This window comes from Sabethes cyaneus, chromosome 2 (assembly GCF_943734655.1).
Source record: "Sabethes cyaneus chromosome 2, idSabCyanKW18_F2, whole genome shotgun sequence".
Classification (NCBI taxonomy): domain Eukaryota; kingdom Metazoa; phylum Arthropoda; class Insecta; order Diptera; family Culicidae; genus Sabethes; species Sabethes cyaneus.
Window position 1 is genome coordinate 146,858,290 of NC_071354.1, and position 12,170 is coordinate 146,870,459.

At 41.1% G+C, this 12,170-nt stretch overlaps 1 protein-coding gene across 1 annotated transcript; it reads left to right on the top strand.

Moving 5' to 3' along the window:
* Positions 1 to 454: 454 nt before the first annotated feature.
* On the top strand, positions 455 to 2,260 carry LOC128736161 (transducin-like enhancer protein 4). Its single transcript, XM_053830641.1, has one exon. It carries the CDS (start codon positions 455 to 457, stop codon positions 2,258 to 2,260), a length of 1,806 nt encoding a protein of 601 aa, XP_053686616.1.
* Positions 2,261 to 12,170: the final 9,910 nt, after the last annotated feature.

Sequence of the window (12,170 nt, forward strand, 5' to 3'; positions counted from 1 at the left end):
CCAGCCGTCGGCCCAGGGAGAGAAAAAGAGACCGTATGGTTTGAAAGTGTGGATAGCTAATCGTGTGGAAGTTTCGGGAAATTATTAGCCGCCGTTGGCCATCCAGCATTGCAGCAGTATTTGTGTTTAGTCGATTACAATAGTGAATTATTAATGGTGTTGATGTGCCGCCTCAAATATAAGCAGCAATCTAGGGCGAAACCAGACCTCTTGATTCTATTAAATATACCGTTTTTGCTGGAAGCTGTTTATCTAGAATTCGATCAAAAGTTTATTGTTGCCGAGAGCCGCTACTGCTGCTATCAGATCAGTCACTGCTAGCGGTTCTATTGTTTACCAGTTTCCAGAAATACCAGTGCTAGAATAATAAAAAACCACTAAAAACTTCGTCATAGTGTGCCGTTCTATCAAAGCCATTGCCATTGGATTTGTTTTGTTTGGCCCAAGTTACACGATGTATCCGTATTCAGGATTTGACGCGGCGACTGCATTCGCCCGTTTTATGGTCACAATCACTGAAAGTTGTAATCGGTTAAAGGAAGAGTTCCGTCTTCTACTAGCACAATGTGACAATTTAAAAATGGAAAAATCAGCGCTGGAGAAACATTACTACGAGATGTACTACGTCCTTAATGCGCAAATACAGAAACAAGCGGAAATAGCGAAAAGGTTAAGTGCGATAATCACTAAGATTGTACCTGTTCTGTCCCAGGAGTATCAGCAGGAGGTTCTGACCGTGGTCGAACAAGCGAAGCAGATTACCATGGCCGAGCTGAGCGCTCTTATAGGACAACAACGTCCTGATTTGCCACTATTGCCGCAGCAAATGCACGCCCAGCAGATACCCGGAGCGCATGGGACCCCACCGATGCCGGTGAGGACGCCACATCCTAGTCTCGGTCCAGGTGGTCTCGGCGGTACCCATTCACCACGATCAGGTGCTTCCTCGAATGCCGCCAACAGTCCATCGAACAAGAAACGTGATGACAAACCAACGACACCGATCGCGAAACCTGCCACACCCACCAATTCGGCTGCCAGCAACGAGGTACCGGAGGTAGTGACTAAACCGCCGGTGCAGAACATCGGTTACCAACCATACCTCGATGAATCACTGAATAATGCACCCCATAAACTACAAGCCGCCTACGGCGGTCCGCCAGTACACAATAACCTGCCACATTCGCTTAATAACTATGCTCGTGCGCCGCTGGCGTTCGATCCTCATTCACAGATGCGGGCACCGCTCGGTCCGCTTGCAATTCCTGAAGGAAAACCTGCTTACTTCTTTCAAGTAAACGCGGAAGGTCAAATGCAGCAGGTGCCCTTTTCTCAGGATGCCTTGGCGGGTGAGGGGATACCACGGCATGCTCGGCAAATAAGTTTACTGAACCATGGCGACCCAGTATACACTGTAACGATCTCCAATCCCATCAAGTACGTGTACACCGGTGGTAGAGGTTGCGTCAAGGTGTGGGACATTTCCCAGCCCAGCAACAAAAATAAAGTGTCTCAGTTAAATTGCCTGCAACGCGACGAGTACATCCGCACAATGAAACTGCTGCCCGATGGCCGAACGCTAATCGTTGGCGGAGAATCATCCAAGCTGTCCATCTGGGATCTCGGAAATCCGACGCCGCGAATCATGGCCGAGCCTACCTCGAACGCACCCGCTTGTTACGCGCTTGCCATTTCACCCGACTTGAAAGTGTGCTTTGTGTGCTGCTCCGACGGTAACATTGCCGTGTGGGATCTGCAGAACCAAACACTGGTGCGACAGTTCCTAGCTCACAGCGGTGGAGCTTCCTGTATCGATATTAGCACCGATGGTACAAAACTATGGACCGCAGGATTGGACAACACCGTTCGGTCCTGGGATCTTCGAGAGAATCGACAACTGCAGCAGCACGACTTCACCTCGAAAATCTTTTCGCTGGGATACTGTCCAAATGATGAATGGCTCGCAGTCGGCATGGAGAACTCCAAAGTCGAGGTGCAGCACACTAGCAAACAGGTTAGGCATCAGCTTCATCTACACGAAGGCTGTGTGCTCAGTTTGAAATTCGCTGCCTCCGGAAAGTGGTTCGTATCCGCCGGCCAAGACAACTTGCTGAACGCATGGAAGACGCCATATAGTGCCTCGATCTTCCAGTCGAAGGAATCAGCGTCCGTTATGAGCTGTGATATCTCCGCCGATGATAAGTGCATTGTGACCGGATCGGGCGACAAAAAGGCCACAGTCTACGAGGTCATGTACTAGTGGTACTAGAGAGCTTGTCCCTTCCAATGGCAATGTCCCGATTGGTTAAGGTTTTGGCAAAGTCACGAAGATGGAGATAAGCAGAAAACCGAAAGTGTCATAGAATCTGACGCAAAACAGTGAACAGTAACATAAACAGTACAACCCCAACTACACACCCACACACATACAAGAGTAAGCTAAATAAATTGACAACAAACAACAGCAACCTGTAAAGCCTGATTGACACCCATTAAACTACACTATAAGACACACTACTTATTCAACATGTTTCTAAGCTGAACGTTTTCGTTTGCATAGCAATTAATTTTAACTAAACTGACAAACCAGCGCGGAGTCCAGATCCTATATTCAAAGAAAACACACTTTTGGTTGTAGAGAAGAATAATTTTTAACGCATACATTGAATCCACTCGTTTGGATAGAAAATAAAAAAACTTAGTTTAAATAAGTTCCACGAATTTTATATCGCCTGAAACTTCCCTCTTTTCTTCCAGCAGATTGCATGTCAAACCCGTACAGTAGAGTAGAGTAGAGAAACGGCTAAGCTTTGGCTTGATTGTAAGCGCTTGTGGACCTTAGAGCTGTGCTAAGAAAGTCACCTTTTAATGCATACCAACTATAGTGGAGCGATTTATCAGTAGAACCTATTTCCGTTTTGGCGCTTCAGTGCGGTCCTCTGGTTGATTTGCCACAACGCGAAAAATCTGAGGGGTGGTGTAAAAACAGTGAGCCTGTAGTTTAGTTAGACGCAAAAAAACACAATATAGGTACTTAGCGAGTAATCATAAGAGTATAAAATAGAGCTCCGAACTAAGTAAGGCGCGCAGTGCAGCTGAGAATATATTAAGCAATCGTGTAATTATTGTTTTTGTAAAAAAAAATCTGAAAGAACACAGCCTATGGTTCCAGGAATTTTTCTGAATACAGTTTCATTCCCGCAACCAGTTTCCGCGTTGCTTCACTTTTCGGTATTTTTAAGACGACGCGAATACAGAATATCTGACTGATCCATTTCCAGGATGAACAGCGAAAGCTATCATACTTTTGACAACCCATCACCTTTTTGTCACAGCGATCTGTACTTTGGCTGTACTGTAATAGTTTACGATTTACGTTCATTTCTATGCAGTTTTTCGTGCTTATTTGTAATTACCCTTCCTTCAAAGCTTGCACTATCAAAATTGGGATCATATAGAATTGAGTGATGGAAGGGTGTGAGAACAAACATATGCTTAGAACCACGATCACTCGTTTTGTCATGCGAACTCTGTTCCCTTGCGGCTACGAGGCTACGAATCGAGATACATTTAGATACATTTGATTTGACATTAAACACATGATACCTAGATAAATTTCTTTTGTCGAATAATCAAAAAATATATTTTTGAGCGTCTTAGTGAAACTCAAATATAGGTAAACGAGAATTTTTCCGTTCAATTCTGCTACTATGGAATGATTGATTGTTCACTAAAATGCTGAAGAAGGTGAAAAAACACGAAATTACATTTCTGTTTTGAGGTTTTCACAGGTTCTCAAGGTTGTGTAAATTCAAATTTGTTCGCTGTAGAACTTCTCAGGGCGTTTACTTCTTTTTCTGGATATGCGACCATTTGTGGTCTATTGTGGTATTGTCCAGGTATTTTCTATATTCCAAACTTCGTTCTTTTGCAGTAGCAATCGCTGTTGAATAACGAAACTGCTTATTATCCGTGCTTAAGTGTCGGTATCTGTACCCTTTTTGCATCATGTTTTTGCTTCTTTTCAATTCACTCTAGCTGCCAGAGCCAGTGCTGGAGAGTGCAAAAACTAGTTATAATTTGCACTGGGATATTGTTGGTAATGTAGAATTTAATACGAAAGAAGGTTGTGGATGAGCCTACAATTATAAGAACTCGCTTGTCAAATTAGAAGCCGTCATTATTTACATTATGGCTTAGCAGACTGTTTTTGAAATCCTACTCGAATACGACAATTCATGTAACTTTTGCTGTAATTAAGTTAATTGGTGTTTTATCTTTAATTTAGCGTGTAATTGCTCATTCGTCAGTTCTAACCGATTTTCGATTCGGGACTAAAGGGCACTAAATGTTCACCCTTGTGCACGCTCCCATTCTATGGAGTACCTTGTCGACCAACGCCAAGGCAATGGCCGATCAATTACCGCATGAGGTAGTATTTTTCCCAGGAAAATTTGCGTTACAGATATAAAAGTTTCAAACGAAATCTGTAATTGCATGCCGTTAGTATATAATATCATTTCAGTTTCATTCATGACTAAGTGGCCGAAGTTCCACCCACCTGGGGCTACAGTTGTAAATAAAACAACCACTTCACCGCATGGAAAGCCCAGCAGCCTCTAGCCATCGCCAGCCGGCACCAGCAATTGTAGCAAACAACTGACGACGAAAATAATTGCGCTCAAATGTGCGTGCGTGCTGGGTAGGTTTCGTTGATAATTGTTAGCTATCGAGCGATTTAAGGTAGAATGAAACTAGCTGAAACTGACAATGAAGCTGATATTTGTACGACTTATTCCTGGAGTCTGCTATTCGTGTAACATTCACTACATATATTAGAAAAGGGTTTTACCAGTTCCCTAAGACAAATTCTGAAATAAACTTTATCCAATTCGCCTTAAAATTCACATACATATTCAAAACAAAGTGAGGTCTTGTTGCTACAATCTGTTAAAGAGTTTGATCTTCTGCATTTATTCGACGCTTTTCAAATCATGTCATGTACAGCTTCCGGCTTCGTGTTTGGCCATCTTATTTTGTTAAAGAGTTTGATCTTCTGCATTTATTTGACGCTTTTTAAATCATGTCATGTACAGCTTCCGGCTTCGTGTTTGGCCATCTTATTTTGTTCAACTACGCGAATACTTTCTTATAAATCAACAGTCTGATTCGTTTTTCACCTTAATGACATCTCGGATTAAGGGGTTGTAGTTCTGCTTTTTAACGCAGACCAAATTTTTTGTCATCGCGGCGAATTCCGGCTTTCGATTTTCTCCCGGCCCAGCCTTCTTGTCGATCGACACATGTTCCCCGAACACTTTCCCCGCAGAAATCAAGTCTCCCCAGGTTTACTCGCTTTCCTAGGACGCCTGACCGGGGACGGGACACGAGGAATACAGACGTTTGGCATACGGACGCAAGGCATAGTACGCTGGGCATACAGACGTCAGGCATAATGGATATGAGGTATACTGGATGGAAGGCATACTGCCAAAAGGCATAATGGTCGTGAGGCCGAATGGACGCAAGGCCGAATGGACGAGAGGCTGAATGGACGAGAGGCCGAATAGACGTGAGGCTGAATGCACGCGATGCCGAATGGACACGAGGCGGAATAGACATTAGACCACCTACACAACAATGAGAACCGAAGTGGCTAGTCAGGTTACTAGCCAGATGCTGCAAGTGCTTTTGAGATGATTCAGGGCGTTCCTAGGACTACTGACCCTAGTTAGTTTTTCCGAGTCCTCGCAACGACGACAAAGCCGATTTCTGTTTTTTTTTTCAAGCTGAAGACACAGTTGTGTGCTGCTGGCATAGGGTGCGTCACCTGGCTTTGCATTTCATTTCGAAGTTTTATACAGCGTGATATATCCAATTCAAATCTTGGCCTAGCGCGAATTTCATTTTCTGTTATTTTTTTTTGGTAACGGGGGTGTTGCGGAGGGTTTTATCGCACTAGCCCAAAGGGCACTTGTCTGAATGTGACAGTAGCCCGAATGTAACACTAATCCGAATGTACGACAATAGATCCAATAGATTACTAAAAACATTTAAGGCGTATTCGCTAATTCAATTGAATTGAAGTGAGAAAAGTAAGCTCGGTTAACCGTGTTATGAGTTACGCTTGTCATAAGATATGAAACTTTTTTACCATGCTAGTATCGCACGTTTCCTAGATGATTCCGGGCGAGCCGGCCGCAGGCAACGGCAAGTGTTCGCCGGTGACCCGCCGTCGGAAGCGCCGGCAACTGCGGGGGGGGGGGGAGCAGCCCTCCCGCAGAAATCACATCTGTCTAGGTCTATTCGTTTTCCTAGGTCTACCGACCTCTAGTTAGTTTTCCCTAGTCCTCGCATCGATTCAACTTTTGGGAAATTTAAAGCGGCAAAGCCGCTTTTTGCGACTATCACACTGAATAAGCGGTGATCTTTTGATTGAAAATTATGTAAAGGCGGGGCTAGTTTTCAAATAAAGTTTACATAACAATTAATAAAATTAGTTAAATCACTATTGTTGTGTGTCTTATTCTTGAGTATTCTTGGGATTCAATAAAACCAAAAGCAAGCCTGGATGCTACATTCCGTTTCAAAACTTAACCTTAACCGTTTTTATACAACAGACCTCACAGCCATCAGCTAAAAGTTAATAATTGCGTTTCTAATAGTAACATTCACGAAATCAGATATATTTTTATAAAAAAAGTAAATTTTTGACTTAATGACGAAGTATACGATAAAATTTATACTGCGACATTATAGATAACAAGTTGTCCCAGAAGGCGTAGTCGGACTGCGAATATTTGATACTTTCAAAGTAATCATTTCTGTTTAGAATGGGTATTCGATAAAATTATTACATCTAAATGCGCAATTGTATAATTCTGGCTAGGCCGCATGAGGTTATATTCCTTGGTTGGTGCGTTCTCTATAGCAACCACTACTCTATAAGAAGTCATCATTTGAATAATATAAAATTCAGCCCGAAGGATCGATAATGAGTGACCTGAGAATAATCTCAACCTTAAGTAAAATGATTTTGTTTCTTCTAAGATTCGCTCATCAAGTAGATTCTGCAACCTTGCGATTACGAAGCCCCTTATGTCGCATTCGGACTTGTTATTCGAGCTAGTTGCTTTCGGGCAAGTGGGCTTTGGGCTAATGGCATGGAATTGTTGCGGAGGGTTGCTTCTTACTTAATAAAATAAATAAAATTTGGATATTAGAACATTAATACCCAACAGCGCTAAACACAAAAAAATCGAAAATAGAAAATGGCACCACTGATTGTTTTCAGTGTTTTAAGTGACTGTTTTATCAAAGAAGTCATTCTGTTTTTTGTTTTTGTAAACAAACGATTGGCATATTACATTGAACCAATCTGTAATTGGATCAATTTTGGATTAACCGCCTGGCACGTCGTATCCCAAGCAACAATGTGAGTTTTATTGTACTCTTATTGTCGTTTTTATGACCAATTTGGTTCTTAAATACCCCCATAAGGGTGTAATAAAACCCAAATTGTTACTTGGGATGCTACATGCTTTGCTCTTGCTCTGCACATCTTTAGACCATCGTATCTGTTCTGCCTAGCATGCATTTGGCCTCGTGTCCGTTCGGCCTCGTGTCCATTCGGCCTCGCATCAATTCGGCCTCGTGTGTATTCGGCCTTGCGTCTATTCGGCCTCGCGTCTATTCGGCCTCATGTCCATTCGGCCTCGCGTTTATATGCCTTGTATCCGTATGCCTTATATCCTTTATGCCTAGCGTACTATGCCTCGCGTCCGTATGCCTAACGGGATGTCATCCGCCTGACCTACACTCGCTGCTCTAGTCTATAAACAAATGGTGAGTCTGTAAGTTCAATTCCCGAAATTTATCGAGGATCTGACGTAACATTTGGTTCGTCGCGGAGCGATCCTCTCGAAAACCGCTTTGGTATTCGCCAACAAAAGTTTCCTGCAACGGCCTCAGTCTTACCTTTTATAAAAAAAGAAACTAAACTAAACTTCAAACTAACGAAGCAGCTGTGTTTTGCTGGCATAGGACTCGCTTATTAGTGGAGGTGCTGTAGTTGATGTAAGTGATATAGTTGCAATTACAGCAGTGCTACCAAAATATGGAATAGAAGGAATGAATCTGCAGTGGATAAGTTAACCTTTCGTTACTCGCGCGAACTTCGATTTATAGGCATGCTGAAACCTAACAGAATTCATTTGAATACTAATGCCACTTGGTGAAAAACTTATGAAACCTTTTCCACCGTTTGCAAGATTTTGGTCTGTAGACCAACTTAGCTGAAAACAGTAATTTTCTTTATTGTTGGAGTCCCGAAATATACCGAGCTAAAGTTAACGGTTCACAGGCGTTGTACAAAATACAACAGCGCGAGTAACGGAGGGTTAAGGAACCGATTGCAATAGGTTAAGATCGATAAGAGTAGGTATCGTTTGCGGTTCTGTCTGGTATCCCCCAGAGGAGCCAGCTTGCTCCTTAGCTTTTCGTAACGATCATGAATGAGCTTCCGGAACTTCTTTCTAATGTTAATGTCTTAATTTATGCGGACAATGTGAAGATTTTTCTTCCAGTAAAATGCTTGAAAGATTGTCGCAAACTTCAGAATAGCTTGGACAGCTTCATCAGTTTTTGCGAGGTATAACTCACCGTATCTGTTGAGTCATATAACCGTGTACGATGGACGTTCCTCGCTGAGACGGGGGTTAGGCCATTTCAATTTCCAAATAGAGTGCAGAATTATGATGAAAACGAGCCAATGTACAGAATGATGTTGAATGATCCATGGATGAATGATTCATGTTTAATGTTAATCGCGATATTATCAATATTGAAATGACAAAGTAACAGATTATATGTAGTCGCAGATTGTATTATGTGAATTATATGTAATAATTAGATAAAATAATTTTATGCTGATAACGAGCAAAGTCTACGAGAAGACAAGTAAACAAATAATAATAACACTGTTTTGGGCCTGCTTCCAAAGTAATCAAGCAAATGGAAGCAAATTTGGCATGTGGGGATTCTAGGATGTAGGAATTTTTTCTGTGGTGAAATAAGGCCCCTCTCATCTTTTAGAGGAAGGGCTCCCTGATAAATGAAATACAAATTTCCTCATATCTCAACTACTCAAGGAACCAAATTGGCATGTGGTGGTTTTTTGAGGCAGGAATTTCGTTGGATGGATAAAATGACCAGCAATTTTATGCGGGGTTAAAGACCAATTTTAAGCAAGGCGTAAGAGGGGGGGCTCCCATACAAATGAAATACAAATTTCCTCAAAACTCGAAAACTAATCAAGCAAATGGAACCAAATTTGGCAAGTGGAGGTTTCAGAAGGCAGGATTTTTTTCTAGGGTGTACTAAGATCCTTTCTCTTTCCAAGAGGGGGGGCTCCCATACAAATGAAATACAAATTTCCTCATAACTCTAGAACTAGGGTAACCAACGTATCTTAGACCCCATCAGCAGCTGTACATAATTTGGACACTTACAGCAAAATCAAATGGAAGTGTTCAAATTATGTACAGCTGCTGATGGGGTCAAAATACGTTGGTACGATCCAAATTTGACATTTGGTGGTTTCTGAAGGTAAGAATTTTTTCTATGATGAATTGAGATTTTTAAGAGGGGGGCTCCCATACAAATAATTTGTAAATTTCCTCATAACTCGAGAACTAATCAAGCAAAAGGAACCAAAGTTGCACGTGGGGGTTTTGTGGGGAGGAAAGATATTTTTGAGGTTATATTCCTTGGTTGGTGCGACCTCTTCTTCTTCTAAGAGGGGAGCTCCCATACAAATGAAACACAAATTTCATCATAACTAGAGAACTAATCAAGTAAATGGATCCAAATTTGGCATGTGAGGGTTATTGGAGGCATGAATTTATTTTATGATGGTGTGAGGATAAGGACTCTTATTCAAATAAAACAGAAATTTTGGCGTATGAGTCATATTTTCTGCTAAGTAACAAGCGGTAAGCTGTGAAAGTAAACTAGTAAAATCTTTTCGGAGCAAAAGACAGTGAATCGACGCCGCTAACTTACGTGCATGTTGTCATTCATGTCAAAAGAGAAGGACATTCGAATGGCACGTCATATTTGCGATGAACGTGCTTTGGCTTTAATGTAATTTGTAACCAATGGCCCTTTTAAAGGCCACAAGCGAGTTAAAGTAAGGTTATTGAAACATGTCAAACTACTTTATTTGCTTATTTAGATCACCGTGACACTAATATTATTATGAAATCAAAAATGAAAATCAAAGTGAAAATCAAAAACTGTTGATTTGGTGTGACGTTTCTGCCTACTGTTTTCCTTCGGCCATCATCAGACATCTACAAAACAATTATAAAATTTATTTACTATTACATTTTACATACAACATAAAATTTTCAGTCAAATTTTTAATTACAGTACATTTACTTGGTATAATCTATCACTTACAATAACGCGTCAATTCTGCATCATCACTCACAACCAATGTTGTGACCCAGTCTGTTCGCATTTGGGTTGAGCTCCTACGATTTGCTTCTCTTGTTTGTATGCGGCGGAGTTTGAACACTAACCCATCGTATGCCGTATTGAATTTTCCACATTCTCGCTGAAGATTAACCGTTTTTTCTTCACCTCTGCTGTGAGTGTGGTCTGCTGGTCCTCTATCCGTGAAACTATTCGAGCATCATCAAAGTTGAACAGATGTCCTTCTTGGATAGTGCTGCGCTAATCCAGTCCTAGCCTCAAACTACGCATAAACATATTAAATACAATAATCTGTGGGCTGGTCATTCATTACCATTTCAACCTTATGATGAATACAAGTGATTTTTAAAAGAAATCTATATGTCTCATTGGTTGCAGGCCTTGTACTACAGGGGGTTTAGTCTACGTATTTTCAAAGCGACCATTGCATTCAATAAAGAATTGAATTTGAATATTTCGTTCTTCTCTTTTAAAAATTCAATTAAACAATGGCACTAACAGATTCTTATAAACGTACATATGCCAGAAATGCAGTTTACATTAGTCCTTGATCTAATGATCTGACGTAGTCCTACGTCCCCTTTCGTACAACCCTTAGGGCTGTATACCTTGTAGTTTTTCTATGGTGAATTAGGATCCCTCTCCGATTTAGGGAGTGGAGGGGCTTCTGTACAAATGAAATACAAATTTCCTCATAACTCGAGAACTAATCAAGCAAATGGAACCAAATTTGGTATGCGGGTGGAAGTACTCCCATTAATCGAGGAAACGTCCAATCGGTACCAAAGTTAGGGTTTTTTTTGCTGACCTGAAACGAACAATCTGACAAAATTTGGTTCAAATCCGAGCAGCTCGATTACAAGTTTGTACTTTTGCTCGATCACTTGACGTGGAATGACCCATATAATATTGCTTAATAAGGATAAATTAATTAAGATGTCCGGATTTTGTTGCAGCATGATACCCGATTATTGTGTTAAGCATAAAGACTGGGGTGACATTATGAAATCCAAAGTTCAATAGTATTGCAAGTTGCCCCAGATTACGGTACTTTACTATTGCATAGTGGAGGCGCATGACATGAATCCGTTTCACTACACAAACGAAACTGAAATATGATTTGATAAGACCTATTGCTATTGAATGGCTTCATTCATTAATCAGTTACTTCGATAGTGATACTGATGCTAGAATGACTACCCAATGTTACATTCTAGGTTTGATTAGAGGCACGAGACTAAAGTTTTAATTCCCGGATGATTAGTAGGAACGTAACCTAATTGAGCAATATTCTGTACTCACTCAAGCTACTAAATTTGATTGTTTATTTTAATAATTGTTTTTTTAATCATATAGAATTTACATTAATCCTAATATATTCCAAAACGCTGGCTAATTATTTGATGAATTTATAGGTGATGTCACCATGTCAATCTAATCGATCGAATCATTGATAAGCCACAACCGTTGAATGCACTTTCGGCCTGCATGCACTGCACTGCATGCTATTTCTACAATGGAAGTGTGAGAGAAAAATTCTCCTAATCGTTTATGCACATAATTTCTCCAATTATAGTTCTCAACGGAAATTGGTGCCGGTAACGACCGGCTAATGATGAAAAGTACACGCGGCTTAACCGCATTCGAACGGCACAAATCGGAAGTGTTAGAGT